The sequence below is a fragment of the Macrosteles quadrilineatus genome, unplaced genomic scaffold (genome assembly GCF_028750875.1).
Source record: "Macrosteles quadrilineatus isolate MER2022 unplaced genomic scaffold, UCM_ALF_1.0 Scaffold_15__1_contigs__length_3749704, whole genome shotgun sequence".
NCBI lineage: Eukaryota > Metazoa > Arthropoda > Insecta > Hemiptera > Cicadellidae > Macrosteles > Macrosteles quadrilineatus.
In genome coordinates, this window is record NW_026542608.1 from 3,670,873 (window position 1) to 3,698,035 (window position 27,163).

The window sequence follows — 27,163 nt, forward strand, 5'->3', positions numbered from 1 at the left end:
ATACTCTCCAATGGATCTACCTTGACGGCTTGCAAACTTACTGTTACTTTTTTGAATACAATTAATATTTATAATTGCCACATTGATATAAACCACGTGTTTGAAAATGGCTTTTTGGTGTTTTATCAAAATTGTGGCTTTTTTATGAGATAATAACTTTTCATACAACAGATTTATAAAACATAATATTCTTTGTAGCGGCTAGTATTACAATACATGCGTCCAATCGTATATATTACGGAGGCGCCCTTAATACTTAGTCGATGAATTACTTACCGATGTTTTGGTTTTGTTTCTGATTTAGGAGGTCAAATATGTCTTTAAAAATTTAAGTTTTTGTTACTTTTTAAAATTTAATTTTTGTTTTATGCAATTTACGCAATGTCAAACAATAGTTTATTATTGATTGCGGATTCCTCGGCCGTTGTAATCAAACGCTAGATGTAAATTACACTTTAGTTAAAATATAATATATTATCATCGTTGAATAAATGTGTATTTTGTATTTTATCATTACCTGCGATTCATTACCTGGAGACTTACCACTCCTGAATCCATCAAGTCTATTGTAGGAAGCTTCAAACCCTCTACCAGCCAGGATGTCTATGGTATGTCCCCTAACCTCATCAAGACCATTATTGGTGAAATTGCTGCTCCCTTGTCCTTCTGTATTAATGACTGTCTTGAGATGGGATTTTTTCCAGATATCCAGAAGGTCTCGAAAACTGTTCCAGTGTTCAAGAAGGGGGAGATGACAAGCCTTTCGAGCTACAGGCCAATTTCTATAGTACCCGTTTTTAGTAAGGCGATGGAGGCGGTTATTAAACCCCAGGTGGAGAATTTCTTTGAGGGAAACAGACTGCTCACTGAAATGCAATTTGGTTTTCGCCGTGGAAAATCTACGGCTGCTGCTGTAGCTGCAGTGGCAGAACGAGTCAGTGCTGCTTTTGAAGACCATCGCTCTACTGCGCTTACTCTCTGCGATCTGAGCCGTGCCTTCGACACTGTGTCTCATGAGGTGCTCCTGAAGAAGCTCTCCTTCTACGGGCTGGACGTGCTATCTACCCTTCGATCCTACCTTCTAGATCGTACATAGCTGGTGACTTTGGCAGGTGCCTCCTCCTCTTGCAGAGCAGTAGAACATGGAGTTCCTCAGGGATCCATTCTGGGACCACTTTTATTCATAATTATGATGAATGACCTGGATGATGATGGCGGTACCCTCCTCTTTACTGACGACACTACCCTCTTGTCATCCGGTTCAAATCTTCGGGAAATAAATGAAGATATGGAGCTTCGACTGCGGAACGCTTCAGCCTGGTTTGTAGCAAACCGTTTCCAGCTTAACCCCGACAAGACCCAGAGGATGGTCTGCAGTCTGGCTCATATTCCTCCCGTAAACCAGAACCAAGTGAAGCTTTTGGGGATTGTATTGAACAATAAGTTATGTTGGGATCAGCACATCGACCAAACTATAAACAGACTCTCTCGTGTCTGCGCCCTTCTTCTGAAGCTGAGATCGTTTGTGACTGAGGACTACCTGAAAATGGTCTACTTTGCCTTATTCCATTGCCACGTCACATATGGACTGCTTTTGTGGGGACATTCTCCAGGCACAGTGGAGATTCTCAAGATGCAGAAAAGGGCCTTAAGAATCATCACCTTTAGTGACGGACGGGCTCATAGTAGGCCCCTTTTCAAGAGACTGGGAATACCTACTGTCTTCGGTCACTACATACTCCTGTGCCTTCTTCATGTTTGGGATAAACATAGAGACCTTACATCCCGTGCCATGGTCCATTCCTACAACACCAGGCAGAGAAACATGCTGGATGTTCCCCGTCTTAGGCTTTCTAAGACAGCTGCTACCTATCAAATTCAGGGTCTTAAGTTCTTCAACAAACTGCCGATGGCCGTTAGGGACTGGAAAATAGGTTATCTTAAGAACAAGCTTATGTCACTAATGAAAGAGAGAGCCTACTATAGCATCTCAGAGTTCATGACCGATAAGGAGATAGCAAACATACGGTAGCCATCTTTCCATCATCCCTGGAAGTTTTTCCTTTTTTTTAACTTGTTTAAATGTATACAGGGTGTTTTTTTAAAAACTTGCATCTTTATTTATGTAAAAACCGCAATAGATAGAAATATGCAGTTTGCGGGAATCATCTATTGACGTAGGGGGACCAATTGTTTTGAATTCAACGTTACATTCACATTCCCCCCCTTTCCCCCCCTGCCACCAACTTATTTTTTTTAAATAGCAAGGTACCCCTTGTGACATATCAAATAAAAGAGCATAAAAAAAGAAAATGTTTGATGAAAAAAAATTGAAAATCGGTTCATAAATTTGTGAGATATTCCCCCCTCACCCCCCCGGAACTTAATTTTTTTTTAATAGCAAAGTACCTCTTGTGACATATCAAATGAAAGAGCATGAAAAAAGAAAATTTTTGGTGAAAAAAATTTAAAATCGGCTCATGAATTTGTGAGATAATCACCCCCCTTTTCCCCTACCCATAACTTGTTTTTTAATAGCAAGGTACCCGCCCTTGTGACATATCAAATGAAAAATAAATTTCGCCAAAATTTTTCTTTTTTCATGCTCTTTCATTTGATATGTCACAAGGGGTACTTTGCTATTAAAAAAATTAAGTTCCGGGGGGGTGAGGGGGGAAATATCTCACAAATTTATGAACCGATTTTCAATTTTTTTTCATCAAAAATTTTCTTTTTTCATGCTCTTTTATTTGATATGTCACAAGGGGTACCTTGCTATTTAAAAAAATTAAGTTGGGGACAGGGGGGAAAGGGGGGGGATGTGAATGTAACGTTAAATTCAAAACAATTGGTCCCCCTACGTCAATAGATGATTCCCGCAAACTGCATATTTCTATCTATTGCGGTTTTTACATAAACAAAGATGCAAGTTTTTAAAAAAACACCCTGTATATATAGTTTTATACATTGAACCGTTGTACACGTTGTGAAGATTTTTTTTTCTTTTGTGCGTGTGTAAGAAATGTTTTATTTATTTTTGACGAGACGCAATATATCCCTATTTTGGATAAAAGATGAAGAAGGCGTAATAAGTAAGTATTATAAATAAAAGAATTAATATAGAAACAATTCTGTAAATATTTTATAATACTTAAAACTTTTATAGAACTGTTCATGGGATTGTGTAAAAATAGTTTTAAACCGTTTTTAAATTATGCACATGAATGGTCCAAATCACAATAGCGGTATTATGCTGCTTTAATAAATCCCTGACTGTTTTATACTTCTGACTGTTGTTACTGTATTATATTTGCATCGTCATTTATTTTTTGAGAGAGTTAAATGCGATTCCTCCCACAGCGAACTGCTCTGTTACGATATTCCCAGGTTTAAAGTAATTCAACATTCTGTCAACTACAGATACGGTAAGGCGGATCACACTAATATAATTATATGGAAATAAGCCCTGTCCAACATTATCATATGTCATATTTCATCTTGATTTGAATTAAAACTAATCTGATTGAACAATATGTTCGATGAAGAAGTAAACAGAACCGCCTTGATCCACATTTGCGTGGATGTTAACAATGTCACTACATAGCCTTCGCTATCTTACCGTTACGAACTTTCTTTTTTTAATCATGCCAAATCCATCCCGGTTTTAAGTTCATATATATGTTCTTTCTGTACTAGTGGAGTAACTATAGACGAGTTTCTCATTGTACAACAGAATTATTTATTTTCTAGTTCTGAATTCCCTTTAACATATTCATTAGGTTTGTCTAACTGTTATCAACCTATTAAAAAATCTTCAATAAGTCATGGTTAAACCGATATAGATGAAATAAGTTTTAATAATAATGGTACACATCACTTATTACAGTATAAAGTATAGTAATGATTTAGCCCTAGCATAATGTACAAAATATCCCAGGCGCAGCAAACCTGCAGACTGAGCGAATTTCTGTTTGCCCGATTGGAGTTTTATTTAAATAACTAGCTGGCTCGACAGACGTCGTACTGTCCTAATGTGGTTTTATGTCAAAAGCTCGTTCATTTTCAAGATGAGCTCGTTCGCATGGCTCAATCACGTCCTGATTGAAGTTCGTTCGCTACGCTCACTCACCTTTTGGTTGCAAATTAGCTGTTGTCATAAATAAAAAATAGTGCTACACCCTGTTGGTAAACATATTAACTTTTTAATACTATTGAACATCACAGAATGAAATTGATTAGTTGAACCAGCTGTTAAGATTCTTAAATTACACTTAAATATGAATACTCATAAGGTTAACATGGGGAACTTCAGAGCCACTGGGGCGGAACCCTTTTGACGGATCTGCACCAAACTTCACACAAACCATCCTTGAATAATGCTTTATAATGCCTGTAAGTTTCATCACAATCTGTCGAGCGGCTTCGAAGTCCATAAAGGACAAACAAACATACATACATTCAAACATACATACAAACAAACGTACATTGGATTTTATATACTGTATATATAAAATATATAGATAAGACAAAACAAAATATGTCAGATTCATTTCCTATTTAAATATTAGATCCAGAGAACCGAACATTGCACGATGATGTTTCATTTATCTATGAGGTTGACATTATAAAGCATTATTTATCCTTATGGTTTCCAACAGACGATGGTTGTCATATAAAACATTAATATTATGAAACACTGTTTAAAATATGTATTAATACAAACTTTATGAAAACATTGCATCGTACTCAAGTACCGGTGCTTAACACAACATGTTATATATTTCTAATTTCCTCGCCTAAGTCATTAAAAGCCACTGTAAATAAATTCGCATTAATTTCACCGTAAAAATATCGAAATTAAATGCCAGCATTTAAAAATAGTATTCAAATAGAGATTCTAATATTAATATGAATTAATTGACATGCGTATTTTATTGATATTCTCTGTTTAACACATGTTGTCTATTATTATTCTTGTTGACTTGACTAAATTAAATGGGCCCTTGTTATACTATATTTGTCTTAACTGTCTTTTAACATTTTAACTTTGTCGCCAAAACCCGAGATATATCTGCTTTCCTGAAAACCATGCATCTCGCGTTTTCGTGATTCTCTGAGCAAAAGGCAAAACTTTCATGGTTTTCCTTAGCTGGATGTGTGAAAGCCTTTTTTGTGAAATTTTTCTTCCGCGAAGATAGGTTTTTAGCTAAATTTCAAATTTTTAGTGAAGTCAAAGGTGTGTCAATATACGAGGCTTAAATAGCTAATTTCATAATAGATTCTTTGGTTCATAGGCCTACATAATATGATATAACATCAATACAAAGTGCAATAATTATGTGATAGGCCTTAAAAATTATAAATTGTATTCTTAAGATAATTCTATTCTTATAAATACTGTATATTAAATGTAGTATAATCATTAAACAGACAAAATGATTATTAAATCTGCGCATAAACACTTTGATTGCTTCAAGGTATGTTTTAAGCTGGATCATATAGTGCCAAATGTCAATTAGGTACATCAAAACGAAAAATTGAATCGGTTCTAGGTCCAGGTCTTAATATGGACCTGTTAGGTATTAGCTATTACCTTACGTAATAGCTTATTTCATATTTACTAAAAAGCTACTTTTCACTTAACCTCGATATTTGGAGATTACCTATTAGGCCTTAGATAGCTTGGCACATTTGCTGAAGTACGGCAATACCATGAATATGTAATACACATAACCATTACCACTGTTATAGAGTAAATTTGAGCCATCAACAAGGTCAACTGGTCCTCTAGGCTAACTGTGGTGAGTGATTCTGAAAACAAAACATCGGTGGGAGCGAGCATGTCAAGTGGTAGGTAGAGTGGAGGCTTCTGTCCCCGAGGCCCCGGGTTCAAATCCCACAACATCTTTTAAATGGTACTACCCAAGCCTGCAGTTTTGTGTATAGTATTAGCCTGAATTGAGCTTACCGTCTAGGTATTTGAAGGTAGGACATAAAAAACTAAATAACTTCATAAGCTTACCCAGAATTAGTTGGTATTGAAAAATATATTCCAAAACTAAGTAGGCCATGATTACTGTATGATGTACGTGTTGTCTGTGTTGTGAAGTGACAGATGGCACAGGATGTCACGTCGTCTCAGTCTAGATATTGCAGTCACGATCTGCCTCGTCGAGTGATTAAACATCTCTCTCGACTCTTGATAGATTTTTGGTCTCAGGTCATCCCATGATTACCTCGGTGTACATGCAATTATTATTGCCCTAAATAAATAAATAAATGTGTTTTATCCTGTCGGAATCGTTTCCTCTAGTATACAGTTTGGAAACAGAAAGAAAGACGCTTAACCAAAAAGAAAAACATTCATTCTAACGGGTCACCCCTTGACTTTGTCCCACCTTAGCCTGCCCATTTTCTCTATTCTAGGTAGTAAAATTTTCATTTAATTCCCTTATTTCTTTTCTGTAAGTTCGGTTTAAGGCCATTTCTTTATGGGTTTCCCAAAACCCAACGAAGACAAATAATTCCAAACATTCCTAGCGTTACCTACCTAAGTAAGTGGTGGGAGTAACTATGATTTTCATGGAAAAAATCACAAAAGTTGCAAAAACTTTTGAGTCGTAATGTTTACATTATTGTGTACCATTTTGATAGGATTTATTATAAAGCCTAAAATATACTAAATTTGATTTAATTTGGTTTAGCCGTTTCTCACAGGGGTTGTATCGCTTTGCTTAGCGTTAAAAGAACATTCAAAATTTTAATCAAAACCGTTTGGGCTTCTAAAAATTCAGTTTTTCCGTTATTTTATGGATTTAATGGAAAACTCATCATTAAAAATCAAAAGTAAAAACTACTTCATCGAAGACTTCGTCGAAATCGGACACTACAGATCGCTACAGATGTAGGCCTAGTCCGAAGCTCTGTTCACATGCAGGCAGCTAGACAGAGAGACAGACACACACACACACCCACACCCACACACACACACCTACACGCACACACAGAGAGTGAGAGAGAAACACACACAGACATCACTTCGAAAACCAATGTTTTTCTCTGTCAAAAATTCTTCTAGGAAAAGTTAATTAATGAGTGACAAAACTTTAAGGCGTTTAAATAATTTAGAAATAGGCAGATCCACGTTTTTCCACGTTACTTTAGTTTGGTGGCTTAGGGGGTTTAATGGTAGATTCCGGGTTCAAATCTTGCTAATCACTCTGAAGTTAAAGGTTTCGAGCTAGAGCCTAGTGTCCTACGATAAGAAAGTGGGACGAAAGAACAAATACATTAGACTTAATTTGTTTCGCTTAATTCAGGATGACCAAACCCAAAGCTTTGTCTACTTATTAACAAATAATACTGATTCTTTTAACGTAGACAGAATGCTCATTTTGGCCTCAAGGTTAAATTACCAATACAAGTTCGGAGTAGCTGGGCTCCCTTCCGGTCAGTGTAACATTGACTGTGGCAGGAATGTGGTTTGTGGGCAGAACCGCCAAAGAAGTGTCGCTGACATTGTACCACGCAACTCTCCACACTCTACACTTCACACACCAGACAACCTTGCCTTCCACCTAATTGAGAGCAGTTTCCACATTGGGTCGTCCCGCCTATGTAAAAAGTAACCTTGTAAACGGTTTCCTTTCGTGTAACAAGATCTTCCTGGCCAACTCTCGTTAAGTTCCATACTTCAATGGTATTGCATAATACTCACCTTAACGGGTTCCGCCATAAGGCAAATAAGGTTGTCACTTATTTTTATACGTTTTAGCGTAACCTAACCCAGTATATTAACCCAGGCATTAGTTCTTTCAAAATGTTCAAAATATTTTTTTCATACCTCGTAAGAAATTATCTATTCGGAGGAAAGGTTTAGTAGACTAAACTAAACTAACTAGTGATAAGAAAATGTTGAATTGTCTTGTTGATCAATAACCTTTAAGATATGAACCATGTTGGTAAAGGGTGTAATAATAATAGTCAATAAATTATATAATTATCTTTATGGGACAGGAACAACCGTTGCCATTAGTAATAAGGGAAACAAGTGATGTTGATCCGTATGGCTTGGAGATTTGTATACGACAAACACGTGGTAACCTAAATGGAAATAATGTACGAGATAAGAACTAGGTTTTGATATACCAGTAACTAAGGCCCCTATTAGACTAGGTAGCCTGGCGACGTCGCCAGCGACAGTAGCTGGCGACGCACTGGCCACCAAACCTAGTAGCCAGTTGAGTAGCTAGAATTTTACCGCCGTTTCTCATTTTGTTTTGAGTGCTTGTCTCGTACTTGTACTTGTTATGAGCGGTATGTTTACAGTATCTTCTCCTTCTGTTACTTCTGAAGAAAAGGAGGCAAAGGAAGAGAAAAATATAATATAAAATATTTAAAAAATATAAAAAATAACTATTACTATAAAATTTAAAATTATAAAATATACGTTCATCCAATGCTTGGTGCAAGATAATCGAAAGGGTAATATTACACCCTTTTTTATGAGCTCTGTGCGGACAAAACAAAATGTTTCAAATATTATCATATGTCACAATCCAGATACAGATATAGACATTTTCCATAGATTCCATATAGACATATCCAATACAGATGTACTAAACTACAGAACTATCAACTGAAGTGAACAATTCACCCACTCACAACACAACAGAACGCAACACAACAGTGTGCAAGTACCCCCATGATATGAACTGACCGAGTGGCGACGTGATACTGGCGACCTAGTGTAATAAGCTCCATATGCTACAACGCAGCGTCACCAATATGGGTAGCCAGTGGCTACCGCAGTGGCGACGGGGCTCGGTAGCCAGTCGGTCGCCGAAGTGTGGCTGCGTCGCTGGCTACCCTCGTGTATAACATCTATGAATAACATCCATAAGCCCCCTATTAGACGAGGTAGCCTGGCGACGTCGCCAGCGACAGTAGCTGGCAACGCACTGGCCACCAAACCTAGTAGCATTGAGTATATAGTAGCCAGTTGAGTAGCTAGAATTTTACCGCCGTTTCTCATTTTGTTACAAGGGTGTTATTCGATTTCCCTAATAAAGTATTCAGTGTTCAACTTTGTGTCGGCCAACTTCTGACACTTTTTCATGAGCTCTTCTTGCTTTTTATTTGCTTCTTTCTTTTGTTCGCCTTTCGGAGGTTCTTCTTTTTTCTTCATATCTTCGCGTATCCCTTCGACTGAATCAGATGTAGACATTGTATCAACTGAAGTGAACAATTCACCCACTCACAACACAACAGTGTGGAAGTACCCCCGTGATATGAACTGGACCGAGTGGCGACGTGATACTGGCGACCTAGTGTAATAAGCTCCATATGCTACAACGCGGCGTCGCCAATATGGGTAGCCAGTGGCTACCGCAGTGGCGACGGGGCTCGGTAGCCAGTCGGTCGCCAAAGTGTGGCTGCGTCGCTGGCTACCCTCGTGTAATAACATCCATAAGAATCAATGACCTTTGACAAGCTGAGTAGCCAGTTTAGTCGCTGGCGACGTCGCCAGGCTACCTCGTCTAATAGGGGCCTAATAATCAATGACCCTTGACAAGCTGAGTAGCCAGTTTGGTCGCTGGCGACGTCGCCAGGCTACCTCGTCTAAAATTTCAACATGACAAAGGCATGGAGAAATTATTTTACAAATACCAAATTTTAAAAATATATCAAATTTCAAAAATATTTAGAAACAAAGATCAAATGAGTGCCTGCTGGTGCCACCAGTTTTTGAAGTAGGTAATCGGGGCTCATTTTTCGATTTTAGGAAAACGTATTCAACATATTAGTTTTCCATAATCTTAAATACAATAAGGTTTTAGCGAATTTCCCTATAGGGAAGTAGCTATTACCGTAGGTGGCACGGTAAGACCTAGACCCGGGACCGATTTACTTTTTCATTTTGATGTCCCCAGAGGCCAAAAACACCATTCGTTCAAATTTTTATATATGTATATATATATATAGACATATATATATATATATATATATATATATATATATATACGTCCGTGAACGCGATAACTTGAGTAATTTTTGTCCGATTTTGATGAAATTTGGTTTAAAGGTGTAAAGCGGGATAAACTTGAATGAGTTCGCGAACCAGCATGATCGGACCATGGGAACGGGGCTTTACGGGGGGTTTTATGGGGTAAAAATTGGTTTTTCTCACTTTTGACCCTCAAAACACAAATTTTCCCAATTTCTCTTTAGACCTTTTTAAAGAGCTTAAAAATACAATTAATTTAGTATATAAAAGTATTTTTGTTCGGTTAATAGTAACGGAGAAAATTAAAAAAATTGTAAATTTAAAATTCCCATGTTATTCTTATGGAGAATATTGTCAAATGTTGTAGTTTGCTTGTTTATGGATATATTTTGTATTTTGATCAAATTTATTTATTTTGTACTAAGCTATCAATATTTTACAAAAAAAACACACTTTATTAGTTTCCTTGTAGCAGCAAACCTAGGTACTCGTTAAACCTAATGTTATTTAAATATATTTAATTGAAAATCAATTAAGACAAATGGAAATTCGCTTAGTCGGCAGGTTTGCTGCGGCGGGGGTATTTTATTATATTCCCATACAGGGAATAAGCTAGTTCTCGTGCTATGACCTAGAACCTTAGCCGCTTTCTTTTTTTCATTTTGATGTCCCCAGAGGCGAAAACACCGCCAATTCCAATTCATATACGTACAGTAACTGGAGTAGATTTTTCTTTTCGGTTTCTAACTTTTTACCCAAAAAACATACAATTTTGAAATTTTTCCAAACTATATCATAGAAAGTCTTGCCAAGTAAATGAAAATTCGCTTAGTCAGTAGGTTTACTGCAGTATTGATATTGTTTAATATCCTGTTTATTTTTTTTTCTTGTTAAATTAAGTGGCTCTCACCACTTAATGGTGTATAACATTTTCAGGTCCCCCCACAGGAACAAGATGAGATTATTGTTACCATGCAGTTGATTAAAAACTTAATTTCAAACTAACTTTTAGTACAGTTATTATGAGATCTGAAAACAAAAGTGTATCTGACAAACATTCATTGTACGAATAATTTAACATTATCTCTATGGTCAAATAATATAATCCTATCATACTGGCAATATTCAAATTGTAACTTGGTTTGTAATGGTTTGAAGAAATGTAAGTAATATTTAAATCGCGCAACCATATAGTTCACAAAAATATTGACATTCTACCGAGCAAACATTCACTGCTTCTCAGTGTTCGCCGCATTTCCCCAGCACAGGGGTTATCTTCGCTTTCACTTGGTCTCTGGCCAACTTTGCGTTTGTGTCTGTCTGTTCATGGTTAGGCGACTGCCAAAAGGCATTGTATGAATGTCCATTCCAGACCTAATAGCTAACATGATGTGGATATACTAGAATGATATGCATAGCCCTCATTTAGTTTAAACTTGATTGGTGCATCTACAAAATATTGTGAATGCATACCTTGTGACCTTGTTTTTAATAATTATTGATCGAAGAGATTGTTTGTATTGGAAATACAGATAAAAACCTAATATGTGTTATTATTTATACTGTATATTGCTTTCATCACATCTAGTTGACCCTTTGAAACTTTAATATGTAGTAGTTTAATTTATCCTAGTAAACGACCAAAAACCTTCATGACAACCAAAGGATAAAAAAATTTCCATTTGGATTTTTTTTCTTCTGCTACAAGATAAGTTGACCCACTTGGTCAATTCTAGTAAATCATCGTAAATAAGATTTAATGTAATATGCACCAAAATAGAAACCTTCGTATAATACAAAGACTACCTTTGTTAAGTAATGTAACTAAATCACAGTAAAAGACATGGGTATGTTGGTGAACCATTTCATGCATTTGAGCCATATGTTATTTGTAATTACCTAAAAAAAATTGAATTCAGTTGATTAACACTATTCGTGCTGTCGACATGTTTGAACATAAAAGTTGCATTTATTTCAATGTTAAGCAATTGCGGGAATTCCCGTCATCAGCACCCAACGTGTTAAATTAATACATATTAACAGTGTATGAAATGTATGTGTATAAAGTATTGTATTGCAATGACCGAGTAAACCCAAAGCACAAGGATGGATATAGACAGTCACTAAGGAAATTTCGTATTTCGCTACACAACTCATTTGCAAATACAATTTCCTTACGGTCTACACTACACTATGCTTTCATATTATCATTACGGGTAAGACGTTATCTTCTTTTCAACAATCATTGTGACTATTCCAGTGATTTTGTGGTACAGAGAGATGCTTAAGTCAGCATGAATGACTGACCTGCACTCGATCCTACAGTACAGTTTGATATTGTTTTTCAAATAGAGGTTATGCGTGGTTATTTATAAAAGTTATGTATGTAAATACATCATTATCGATATTGGTGTAGAGCATGGATTGTGGTCTAGTTATTCTAACAGCCAATGATGAATTCGACTCGTGCAGAGGTTATCAAATAATAAATTGAGGCAACAAATGTGATTTTCTCTTGACCGCCCTCTTCCCACGAGATGTCATTAACATGATCAAACCATTACTCTGTTGACGCCCCGGCCTTCACCCTATTATCCTACATATTGGCACACTTAAACTGTTTTAGATTACAGTTTTCAGCTCCGATTAATTCAGGATTCATTGGACTGCATTTTATTATTGAAACAATATTGGGAAAAGAGTTGTTAAATATGTAGTTCTAGTGATGACTAATATAACACTGCAACGTTCAAGTCTATTTAATAATGTTAGAGTATGATTTACTTTATTAAACTTTTATTATTATAATAAATACCTATCTTTTTGGAATCGTATAGTAGTATTTAAAATTAATTTACACAAATATATTCAAATTATCTGTTTAAGTAAAAAATGACCAGATGGTAGTGTTATGGTGCACTGTTTTCTTTCACATTAGTTTGAATTTTACACTCAATTTTACATTAAAGGGTTTTACATTGCACCAAGAGGGTTTTAAAGATATTAAAAAAACCATTTAGAGTTGATTTTCATTTATTCCGGTGTGTTCTTTCTGAACTATGATTTGTACTTAATAAAACCCGAAGAAACAAATGGACTGCGTCTTTATTGCCTCATACTACCAATCCCGCCGGCAAATCATCATTGACTTTGGACGTAGCTCTCAGTTCAAATATTGCTTCCAATATGTCTTTGGTCCATTTCTTTATAAGAATGTTCCTCGAACAGTTTGTTCTCAAAAGGTCTTTACTTGAATACACCTCTTCTTCGTATAATAAAAGCACAAGCAAAGTATTGATTTTTGTCGCTTAACCTTGAATCTAATATAATATACCTACAATGTACACATGTAGAAACTATTTTCAAACCGAACATAATTTTGCTCTTTACGTAAACTAATGTTAATTTGTAAAAAAAAATTAACTTAACTAAAAAACATTCTTTGCAATTTGTTTTTAGTATATAATAATATACTAAAAACAAATAAAAAATATAGCATTGCTAAATATAGATTGCTAAATATAGCATATCTTTAGTGATAACAAAAGATAGATGTTTGCACATTCATCCTATACCATAATACGAGCTAAGTCTGTTTGTCTGTCTGCATGTCTGTAATATATATATCAGAATCCAGTGGAAGGAGTTTTACTAAATTTTGAAATCAGGGACTTATAGCCCTAAAAACTTGATTAATGACAGCCACTCAGGAAATTTTGTATTTCGCTACACAACTCATTTGAAAATTTAACATTGGCCTTATGAGTTACTAAGTAACTATGTTGGCTGGACAATATAACAAGGAAAAGTAAACAAAATACCTGTAACATGTTTGTACAACAAGTCATCCACAGTATACTAGCAAATAAAAAAATACAGTAGGCCGACATGGGAAAAACCTCAGTTGTAGCTATTTAGCAAAGATTACTCGACATAGAGGGAAATAGGGCGAGTAGAGCGAGTGTATCGTGTTGGTGACGTTTGAGTGTACGACGTCAACTCAATGTTTCACTCTTATTCTCTTTTATTGTTTACATAATCTGTATTCATCATCAATCATAATGATAGTATTTTAGAGAGTATGCTCATGCTGAAGTTTTACTAATGCTTAAAGAAACATTTAATTTAGTACCAAGAAAGAAATCCAACCCCTTTTCTAACGCTGTACTATGCTCTATTAATTCTGTAGCTGATTGCCACTGTAGTAACCTATGATTGTACGTTAATAATTCCTACAATAGGAACAAAAATTAAAAAATACCTCTTGTTTTAACATTTTTTATATTTTTATTTACACCGTAAGAAATGTGTGAGATTGAAATTAATTGATTTGTTAGATTGGCAAGTTAAAATTTCCATCATAATAAATTTAAATTCCACTGAAACTTAAATAATAAAAGCCGAAATTAGTTATAAAGAAAGCATGAGTTTCCAATATATTGCTTTTACACTCGAAATAAACATAAAGAGCCATGGCTCGGTCCCCTGGTACTGTTTTGTTATTTAAGTTACCATTGAGGAGATTTTCCATAATTATTAGTGAAATAAAATTTTGATCGACGTTTCAGGACCGGGAATCTGATCCCGTACTCAGGTACAAAGACACAAACAACAAACACATAACAAGAGTATTTAAATCCGCAATATTGTGTATGTGTTCTTAACCTCGTTTGTTGCTTTTGTGTTATACTATTATAAACGGGTTTTTTACTACTATACATACAGTTCAATGTATGGTGTTTATGTTTTACCATCCTTGTCTCAGTTTTAGTATACTTAATTAGTTAATCTTGTTATGTTTTAGGAACTTTCCCATCTGAGTGCAGGATCAGATTCCCGATACCGAAGGTTCGATAAAACCTTCAATTACTAATATCGTTTATCATGACAACAGTTTAACTTAAAAAAATAATCGTTTTAATTTTCTATTGATGCTTAAGATAATATCATTCATAGTACTGAAGACCGCGATCAATTGATAAAATGAAGCAATATGTGTCGCATCAATTAAACTGCCTTTTCATTGCAACTATCTATACAATACACAGATAATGCAATATCCCACATAAAAACTAGCCACTTTTCGTTTACCACCTGTGATACATAATATTTCTTTAACTAACTCGACCTCTGATATTTATAAATGGACCGCCATCACACATGACATTTCCACCTCAATGCCAACCTGTTCTGTGTTCGGCAGTGCATCCATATAGATATCCTGGAGTAGATGGTGATCAGAGTAGCTACACATACACGGCGACAGAGCTATATATAAAAAGGGTACAGACTCTTTGGCGTTTCTTCTAATCATTAGACTTAAAAGAAACGTAACATATATGTGCACCACAGCTGCTACTAGTACAAGGAGTTTGCCTCAAATGTGGCCTCACAGCTCAACTACAAATATCAATTGCATAACAACAGTACACATTCTTGTTGTTGGTCACACATATGTACCGCACTAGTTATGAACCTCCAGTGAAACCTAAAATCCAAAATATTTTACTGATATCGGCCGCTGATCTAAAAACTCAACTATAGTCTTATGCCTAAGATCAACGCACGATCTTACAATTCCAATCGTAGGTGTTACTCATACTCACGTTTAACTTCAGATTTTTTCAGCAATTTAACTTAAGTCACACAGTTATAGGCCACAATTTTGTAAAGCAGCACTAATTATACACTCAAGTTAATCCACGCAAGCTAGACTTGTTTAAGGCTCAAATGTTCAACTACAGCGTCATGTCACCAAAAGCACTCTCATACTGTCAAGTCTCATAAACTATATACGTTAAACAATCTGTTTTTGAGTCAAATCCTTTTTTACAGGCTGTTGTTTATTATCATTTTCAAAATTTAAGATTAAATATTTGGTAAAGTCAGACGGAATCAAATATAAAATTCCCGCTCTTATTTTCTTATTTAACAGAATTCTTAAATAGTATTTGTATTGTATACAAAAATTCAAACATGGTAACTCTGCCTTTGCTAGTTAGTATATATTTTAAAGATGAACAACTTACTTTAAATCGTCTTCCAAATGAAACCCACCACAGTAAACTTGTAAAACGTCTAATCAATAGAATTTCTGGTTAGTATTGTACCAATAGAAAACCACGCAAATAAACACCATTACTTTTATGTATTTAAAACATCTGTGTAATAAAGGATTCTTAAAGGTGGAAAGTCTTTATATTTAACGAATATCGTCAAAGAACAATTACACCAAAGAAATATTCTGCTACGAAGGAACTATGCTCAGTGTATTAATGTATAGTACAAGCTAACTAAAGTAAGCCTATAAGTATTTAATTGTTGTATAGTATGTTTATATAATGACAAAATTGAAACTGTAATAGATATAGCAACGGCATCAGTTCATTAAACAGTCAATAACATCTTTGACAACTACACACTACGACTCACAGAAAACTAATTGAGTGTGTTTGGGACGTCTTAAACTGCAGGTAATGAACACAATTTTATTTTATTTTGTAGAATGAAATTCTTTTCACGCCTTTATTAATATCATTATCCCTCCCCTCCCACTCAGAGGTACGCTACTCGTTCATAGACTACTATGAATGGTAAAAAAGACTATTTGCTCGTATCGATCAACTGTTTACAGATTTGAGTTGTATCGTAGACTACATAGTTATTCCGTAACCATTAACAACTGCAGACTAAGACTAATATGTATGTACTGTATATATAAATCCAATATACATATCTGTATTATATTCTCCGCTACAGATAGTGTTTCGCTTTCCTGCAATATAAAGTAAACCAAATAGCTTGTTTGATTGGAGCGTGTTTCAATCGTTACATGTGTTACTGATATTTTCTCAATATGATCTAAGTATGTTACTTTGCATCCACCAACAGTTAATACGTAGATTCTCATTGTGATAAAGACTACATTACAGATCCACGATACCTCGATGCATGGAAAATGATTGACTTAAAACTTATCCCCAACACAATCAGAATCATAATAGTAATTTATGCAATCATTTTAATGTTAACACCTTTTCAGTAAAAAGGAGATTCCCCAACTAAAATCTCACTTGCAAATACATAACCAACATTTTCTTCCGGTAGTAAAATGAGACATGAGACAAATAAAAGTAGTATTGTAATTATTTCCGTTCACGGGAATAGTATAGACTTACTTTTGCACATGCAGAACCGTAAATCTACAGTGTTCATGAACAATGAACATTAACTTCAATGCCAATGTAAAACCAGCAATAATAGTGCATTAATATAACACAACACGTCCCTTAATAACATGGTGAGGAGTGGGAATGCGTGTACATTGGGCTTATTCTGGTATGTACTATATGTTGGCCTATACAGTAGTTTTAGAGAATTTCCCTAAAGGGAAGAAGCTATTACTGGAGGTGACACGGAAAGACCTCGAACAACAACAGATTTTTTTCATTTTGATGTCATCAGAGGCTAAAATCACCATTTGTTAAAATTGTTATGTATGTATATAAAACCAGATGTTCTTATTAAAACGCGAGAGACACTTTTTAAACTGTATTTTTAAACCAGCTCATATCCCTGTTTTCTCTACTTCATTTCTGATCAGCTAATATGCATTATTGCAAAGATATCTATAAGGTTTGTGCTATTGATAATTTATTGTAAACACGACTCAACACGTTTTTTTCAGAATCTCAAATGGAGTAGCCTATGTATTATAGGTCTAAGTGGTTTTCTGCAGACAAGGTTTTCTTAAATATTCGACAATCCTATGAATAGTTGATATTTTAGGTACTGGAATAACACCTGGTGTACCTAACTTAATTTCAAACCTTTCTTGACATTAAATCCAATGACTTACTTTTACAATACAAACTGTTTGAGCTTGCGAAAACACCATGTTGTGTTGATAACATTGATAACAATTCCCAATTACACATAGATAACAATGCATATCAGCTGTTTGCCAATGAAGTACCGGAAATGAAGTAAAGAAAAATGTGATGGCAAAATATGAGCTTATTTTTCGTTAAAATGTCTCACGCGTTTTAAGAAGACTGGGCGAACAAGTATATACAGACGAAGTATATACAAGGCGAATCACGTAAAGTGTCCACTATTGATTTTAGACTAACTTTCCCTCAATAATCAAATAACATTTGTCCCACCAAAACAACCCCAAGTAATAGCTGAAAACATTAAACATTTTTTTAAATGTTCAAATCCCAAAATAATTACAAATTAACTCGTTCATAGCTCAAGATTGACAAATACTTAAGTATGTCATATTGAACATAATTTTAAAAATTTTGTTGATACAAAAGGTTTGACGGAAGCAACAGGAGCAGCAGTCAGTGGGGAATACATATAGCTCGTTATGAATATATTTTTATAAAAATCAGACAAATTGAAATTCTTTTATTCTGTAGGCTTGCTGTGGCGAGGGTATTATTTTATTCACATCAATTTACTGTGGGACGTTTGTTTTTAATCACTGGACCAAAAATATTAAATTCAAAATATGTACTAAAATACAAAAAAATATTCCTGAAGAAGTAGGTATGTTGATTTAAAGTTAGAGGTAGAATATAGAATGTCAGCAGGGTGTAATGCGAGGTCCGGGGGCTCGGATGCCACAGATTTGGCAGGGTCCCGGAGTCACCTACCTTGAGACAGTTTCATCATACAGGTATATAAGCGACGGTTGCCAGGGAGTCTCCACTCTCACACCATGGCCGCTTATAAGGTACGTACACAACTACACTCTCAGTTCACAATTATTGTTCTATTATGTTTGATAAAATTTTTGTTATTAAAAAAAATATATAAAACATGTATTTTTGGCAACATGCACCTGAATTAGATTTTTTTTCAATCTTGTAATTACCACCCCATTCTTTAGTTTGGTTAAGTGATAATTTAAATATGTTAGGTATGTAATAACGATGTGTTTAATTAATTACCTTATAACTTTTAAAAATGTAGTAAAAAGAAGTTTTTGTATTAGTTTAGTTTATGCATGAAATAACAACTCTCACTATCTGTAGTGATCCGTCACAAACAAATGTGTCAATTCGCTGACGTTTTGCATAGTATTTATTTAAACAGTAGATACACAATACCTGTTTATTTGAAATGTTCATTGTTTATATCTGATTCATTCTGGATTCGGTTTATTTCGTATTCACTAACTATCTTTGCTTTGCGAGACGTAGCTGTTGTATTGTTCAATGCATACATTATAAATATACCCATCATGAGACCCAGGCGGCTCCCAACAAATAACATGTCAAGCCCAAAACACACAGAACACTTTCCGCGCAACAAATAGAGACAACACTCTTATCGTCTGTATCCTTTCCCTTTTGCTTTCATGAAGCTTATATTCATTTTTCATCTCGATTTCAAAACGTTACTTTTTGAAAATGTAGTAAATTTAATACTAAATTTGAATAAGTGTTCTTTGAGAAAAAAAGAGCCTATGCACTTTATCATTTTTATTGAAGAGACTTTTTCAGATATCTAGTATTATGGATTAATAAAAATACATACATCTGACAGGTGAAATATAGTAATAAAACGTTATTTAAAATCTCGCATATAATCACGAAACAAGTTCCTTCAATTCAGTCACTACCGGTACATGAGGCATGCGATATTATTCTGCCTAATCAAGATCACATACATTACAAGAATATCGAGTAACGAGTGTAACAAGTATTTCTAAGTCATTATCAAGTAAGTGCTTTCTTATAGTATTAAAACAAATTAATTATTTGTTAAGGCTTAACAGCTCAATGAAACATTACAGCATTTTTACCCTTGGATCTGCAAGTTTTTTATCCACTCAAATTTTGTAATTTATTTTTACTCGGTTCGAATGAATCTAAATAACTTAATAAGGAGGAGTTGCCACTAGTTATGCCGTGTATACTGGTTGAGGCCATTCACCCCTTTGCTGTAGTCCTTTCGTAGTAAAATATTATTTATTTTGAATCCAGATGGGCAATCATAATTTACCAATAGTAAAAATTCTTAAAGGGTTTAGATAGTTGTAATTCTTGATCATATTATTCATCTTTTTTTTTGTAACAGATGCGAGACTAAACATTTGATAGTAAAATATTCCTTATCGTTTCCAAATAAAAATCATCCAATTTTTTTTTATGAAAGCATTGTGAAATGGGTTGAAGCGGCTTATTAATAAGATATAGTAAGGCAGATGACGTTTGCTCATGACATGTATACATGATCAGCGTACGCGTACTGTAATACTAAATTGGAGTGAACAGTTACATCTAGTTAGGTCACCTACTTTACCGAGATTATTTAATATTTCGGAATTTTAATCCCATAAAATTGAATAACTTTAACTACTTGACCACTTACTTATGGTCAATAATTTAATACCAGGGGTTGCATATATCGCCAGCAATACAATAAAACCTGAAGATTTAAATTCGCAGCGCATATTTACTGCACTTCTTGAAATATTATGTGTTTATATGTTTACAAATGGTCTTTACCTATAGCTTTATTTACCCAATCACTAGAGTGACTGATCTACCGTGTTTTGTCCACAGTTTGTCATCCTCAGCGCCCTGCTGGCCGCCGCCCACGCAGGAGGCCCTGCTGCCTACCAGACTTACTCCCCCTCCATCAGCTACGACGGTTTCGTCGGCTCCAGCCACGAGAGCACAATCAAGGGCTACCACGGCGACTCAGTGTCTCAGATCTCCAAGTCTGTCGTGTCCCCTTACTCCTCTGTCAGCAAGTTCGTCTCCAAGAGCACCGGACCTAGCTACGCTTACGCTCCCACAGTCAGCTACGCCGCTCCCGCCGTCTCTTACGCCGCTCCCGCTGTGAGCTACGCCGCACCCACTTACGCCGCCCCCGCCTACGCTGCCTCCTACTACGGAGCTGGATACGCCGCCCCTGTTGTCAAGACAGCTTATGCCGCTCCCGCAGTCTCCTACGCCACTCCTGCCGTATCTTACGCTGCCCCTGTTGTGAAGACCGTTGCCCCTGTCTCTTATGCCGCCCCCACTTACGCTTCTGCTTACTACGGTAAGGCATACGCCACCCCCGCTGTCTCTTATGCCGCTCCCGCTGCCTACCACGCTCCTGCCGTCTCTTATGCCGCTCCCGTCGTCAAGACTGTTGCTCCCACTCTCTCCTACGCCGCCCCCACCTACGCTTCCTCCTACTACGGTAAGGCATATGCCGCCCCCGCCGTATCCTACGCCGCTCCCGCTGTCTCCTACGCCGCTCCCGTAGTCAAGACAGTCGCCCCTGTCTCCTACGCCGCCCCTGTGGCCTACGCCGCTCACGCTCCCGTTGTCAAGACCGTTGCTCCTGCTTACGGATACTCTGCTGCCCCCTCAGTCGCCCATGTCACCTACGGCTCTGCCCTCACCAGCTACGCCTGGTAATTCTCCAAACACCTCAGCTAGTCTGTACCATCTGTAGAGATTTATTTAGTTACCGACTAAATGACTGAATTTTTATATTTATTACACATTTGTTGTAGAATGTAAAATACATTTCTTTACAGACCAAACCTATGCATTAGTATTATATCCTTCAATTTCTTATTTTTAAGTAGAACCATATCTTCCACCAACTGTAGTTTGTATTGTATTCTTTAATATAGTAAAAGAAAAATACTTATAGGATCAAGCCATGGTAGTACTAAACAATTAAGGGGGCAAATTTCCGTGAACAAAACCTCCAATATTTTGCCAAAATAAATATTGAAATTAAGTAATTGTTATGAGTATACAGTTTTATAAAAACCTCGAGCCAAAAAAGATCAATCTGGTTATGTTCGGCATTCATGTATACTTATAACTTTAAACGTTCGTATTTTTTATTTTTTTTTCTTATTTCATATTTTTTTACTTTCGTGTTCATGCCACTTAATTCTGCATGTGTTATTGTCTTAAATACTATTGCGGTAATTTCTAAAACTGCTACGTACAAAAAGATGCTCCGTGGCATAATGCATTCAGGTATAGAAAAAAGGAAGAGTACCGGTAAGTGTTATGTTCACCGTACAAATATCTATACACTAGTTATCATATAATAATGCAGCTGAAGTCAAGGGCAATAATGGAAATCAGGAAGCTAAAAAAATAGGACATATAGGTTTGAACTACTTCCCCCTTAAAAGAATTTGTACACAGATCTTTTTAAACTACTTAGACACTACAAAACAAAAGAATTCTGGGAAATATTTAAAAAGATCAGGCTATGCCTTTATTGCCATTAAAGCCGTAACTATGTGGATACGAATCATCCGCAGTCTTGTAGTGAAGTTAATTGCAGTCAATGATTTGGAATGCATTTAAAATAGTCAGTAGTATCCAATAACTGCGCGAGATTATTTTGGAAGTGTCACAGCTTCAAGATGTATATTCTTTTGGATTCATCAGTCAGAGTAAAAGACAAACTACTCTGACACAACTGAAATTAAACAGTAACGATACCACGTCATCGTTCATCAAATTGGCAGTGGTGAGTTAGTTTTCTCCTGCTGACCCATCAGCAACTACTATCAATGTTTATCAGTGATACAGCGTTCTATCACTACAAGTTAACATTCTAACAGAAAGAACCAATGGAAACGCATTTTCCATTGATGTGAGATATATGCATGCTACAAAATCTAGTTTGCAGGTTCACTAGTTAGAAATAATAACTATCCTAGGATATTTAGCTACAGAAACACCCAGTAACTCGAAGGTCGATGTAACTAAACAGTCAACTGACCTAACCCACGAAAAGAGTTATTTAGTTTTTAAAATTTAGCTCAAATTTGTGAATATTTGACATTTCTTTGATAATTGTTTACTCAATATATATAAATACCCATCTATGTAGGTAATTAATTTATATGTAAATATTAGTCTGTTATGTATTTAACTATCACAACCCATTAAACATTTAAATGTTCGGATAACTCGCCAACCCCCAAACCCGACCATATGTGGGTCCACAAATTGTCAACTTAGTGATGAGCTTTTACTATATCATATATTGGTGAATTTCTATTTTTTTAAATAAATTACAAAGGAAATAAAAGGTTTAACCTCAAAGGCAATGACAAATATTCTAAACATACTCAGGAATGAATGCTGTATACTGTACTGTATGTATCGTTTAATCAATTATATTAATTGGTTACGCCACTAAGTGTGTATTTTAACCCAAATATGAGTGAAGGATGGGTGTAGGATGGGTGGCGCGATCTTTCAGTCTTGTTAGTGACTAAGGCCGACATATTTTCAATATTTTCAGATCCGTATTTGCAAACCTACCTACCTCTGACAAGTAACTATACTCAACGTAAAAATACTTACAAACACGATCATACTAATAAATATTTTATAACCTAGAGGATATTGTATTCAAGAAGTATCATCTTGGACGTAATAGAGGAGTAGTCATCTTACTCCAAGATATTTATTAATATATTTCATATCATACTAGCAACAGAGCCTGCTGTGGTTAAATACGACGGTCTCTACAAAAATAGTACATAAAATGCTTTATTGACAAAATATAAACAAAGATAACTCAAGGAAATAACAATATAGCAATCAGCTGTTAAATTATTAACAGATGTTCCATATGATCAGATTATGGGTACCGACAAACCCATAATTACTACAATAATATTGCAAATCCCCGCCGCGCCGCAGCAAACTTGCAGAATAAGGGAATTTCCATTTGTCTGATTTGATTTGCAATTAATTATATTTAAAAAACAATATGTTTAACGAGTACCTAGGTTTGCTGCTACAGGGCGGCTAATAAAGTGTGTTTTTAGTAGAATATTAAAACCTTGGTAAAATAAATTTACCTAGTTTGATCAAATTATATACAGTAGACTACATTTTATAAACAAGCAAACTACAACATTTTACAATATTCTCCACAAAAATAACATAGTAATTTTAAATTTGCTTCGTTACCAATAAGCGTAAAAAATAACAAACATGCTGATTCTGTTTTTTACTCTTTAAAGTAGTCTAGAAAGCAATAAGGAAATCTTTTGTTTTGAGGGTCAAAAATTAGAAAAACAAATGTTTACACCATAAAACCCCGTTCCCATGGTCCGATTATGCTGGTTTGCGAACTCATTCAAGTTTATGCCACCCTTCACCTTTAAGACAAATTTCATCAAAGTCGGACAAAAATTACTCGAGTTGTCGTGTTTACGGGCACACACACATAATATAAATTTTTTTACGGATAGTGTTTTTGACCTCTGTGGACATTCAAATAAAAAAGTAAATCGGTCCCAGGCCTATGTCCCACATTAGACCTACAGTAAAAGCTACTTCCCTATAGGGAAATTCACTAAAATCTAACTTTTGTTACTATTTTTTGCAAATATACACGGATGAAGCTTTCCAACGACGCATCAATAATTGACAAAATCAATCCAGTAGAACTGGAATTTGGTAGTACAATTTTTAAACTGAATTATTACACTATTGGATTATATTTTCCAAGCAAGTTTTAGAATGAACGTAATTATTGAATTAAACCATCGAATAGCACAGTGCCACTGCCAACTACTAGCCTAATTTCTGCCATATACACAAACTATTTAACCAAAAATATCTAAAATGAACACTGATTGTAATCCATAGCCATTTTATAGGACTTCCGTTGAAAGTATTAAACTCTTAAAGAAAAAAAATACAATTTTGGTAGGAGTATGTTCTGTTGTATTGTGGAATTGTAACAATTGTTGGCTGGTCAATACAGATGTGATGTCTACCCACAGTTCCCAATCAGATTATCGTCATGTCAATCATAACAGTTTGTGACAATCAGCTGGTTGCCTGTTTGTTGCAACATATGTGTCAGGTTCAGTGTTGAGCTCACGACCTTGTAGGTCACCGAGGACTGTGGCGTGAGAGTGCGAGGACCTCGGTTACATAACCTCCAACACAACTGACGGGCGACGCCCATCGTCTCCAGGTCATTGACGACCACTATAGACTGACTACCTACACTCTCGCTCTTCTTCCTCTTCACTCCCCGCACTTGTGCAAATTACTGCAGTTTAAAATAGAATCCGGGGATGGATCATGAAATCAAAAACCAATTAAAATGGAGTGAAAAGAATTCTAACGGTTAATGTTAGGTTCCCCTTATGTTATCAAATATTTTCACAGTGCCAGAACAATATACTGTAGTAAATAAATTTAGGCCAATTAATTCACTCCTATAATATCTCATTTGAAATTCAAAGTAACAAACTTCGTAAGTCTAAATTATTTACTACGAAGTTGTAGATAAATTTTATTAAGATTTAGAAACTATGCATGTTAAAAGGGCAAAATCTATTTAGATTGTAATATAACTGGCAACATTAACGTATAATAGCTTCGCTAGGCTACAGTTTACGTTAATTTGTATTTTTTATTTTTTTATACACACAGTTTGTTTTTTTAGCAATGAAAGTTTGTTACTTTTTTGCCAAGTATCAATGTCATCCTAGTGCATGGGCGCTAATCCCCTCAATACTCACACATCTTGCTGAAGAAGACACACACATACACACACACCAAGTATCAATGTCACAGTTTTATTTTGTTTATGAGGAGTTTAATAAGTGAGAAAATAAGTAAACTTAGTCTACCACAGTTTAATGACTTAACAGTGCTGTGATACTTTTAGCTTTGAGTACTAAAGCACAGTATTTAATACCAGTTGAGTATATTTTACCCATTGGATTTTAACTTAACCCTAACGTCAATATTAGCCCAAATCTGTAGGGACCCTGTTCCATCAACCGGATGAAGGAGTACAAGGGTTGTGGACCGTTGACAGTTGACCATCGTTTATTATAGTGCCAGGATAGTAAGTGATGAGGTTCATCTCCGACACCTATCTATCATCCTTGAGTTGGTCAACACCAACCCTCAACACTTTCACTCATGGACTTCACTAATGCAACGTATAAAAAAGGAACATATTAAGTGTCGATGTCTTCCTAGTGCATGGACACCAATCACCTCAATACTCAAACATCTTGCAGAAGAAGGGACACATACACACACCAAGTATCATTGTCATCCTAGTGCATGGACATCAATCACCTCAATACTCACACATCTTTCTGAAAAAGGGCCAAACACCAAGTATCATTGTCATCTCTAGTGCATGAACAACAATCCACTCAATTTCTAATAAACTCAATTTCTTAGTAATTCATCATAGGATATTTAGCTTTTTATAAAAAAAATCAGAAAGACAAGAATACAGCATATAAAAACATTAGTCCTACTGAAGAAGGGACACACCAATTATCTCTATAATCCTGATCTTAGTGAACATCAAACCTCTTCATACTTACACATTCTACTGAAGAAGGTACACCAAGTACATATCTTTATATTCATGGCTCTAATGAACACGAACTACCTTCCCTCTCCTAGATCACACAAATTGATACACCCCTCTAGTGAAGGAACGCATCTACGGTTCAATTTCCTCTCCACCCCTTGTAAAATTGTTATGTGAGGTATCATCTGGTATTAAACCAGCCACCATCAATTATTCATTATTTTTAACTTAGCAGATTTTGAAGCTTATCTTTAAGTTCGAGATAACAATACCAGCGTAAATAATCGTTGGTTTTACCTTCTAAATATAGTTTAGGTGCATAAACTAAATTAATTAAATAATGTAGTATGCTGCTATTGTTGGTTCATAATTTCCTTTCAAGTGTGATCACCTTTAATTAAATTAACGTTTATATATTTAAGTAAGGTGTCAGTATGATGCCTTTGTAGTGTGTAGGCTATATGATCCATACTTAAAACAGTTCTATGTACTAAATAGGAAGTCTTGATAACTAAAATAATATCAGATCCAAATAAAGTGGAGATCGTTGAATGGTGTTTTCTTATCTTCACGTTCTATGGGATCTAGCTGAGAACTACTTCAGGCTAGGCCAAGAGAGTCGCGGCATTATTACAGGTAAAACCCAGATTGACAGGATTTGAACCCGGGACCTCGGGTACCCAATGTATAGTGTGGAATTCGTTTAAATGCACTATGGACATAATGTTAAAAAACTATTGTATTAAAATTTGCTATAAACATAATGTAATATCTATTTTATCACCTTATGGAATA

The 27,163-nt window shown here is 35.4% G+C and overlaps 1 protein-coding gene across 1 annotated transcript; it reads left to right on the forward strand.

The window, feature by feature from the left end:
- Positions 1-18,725: 18,725 nt before the first annotated feature.
- Positions 18,726-21,563, forward strand: LOC129005066 (cuticle protein 16.5-like). Its single transcript, XM_054433857.1, has 2 exons — positions 18,726-18,749; positions 20,587-21,563. The coding sequence occupies exons 1-2, from the start codon at positions 18,735-18,737 to the stop codon at positions 21,433-21,435; spliced, it is 864 nt and encodes a 287-aa protein (XP_054289832.1). The 5' UTR covers positions 18,726-18,734; the 3' UTR covers positions 21,436-21,563.
- The last annotated feature ends 5,600 nt before the right edge of the window (positions 21,564-27,163 follow it).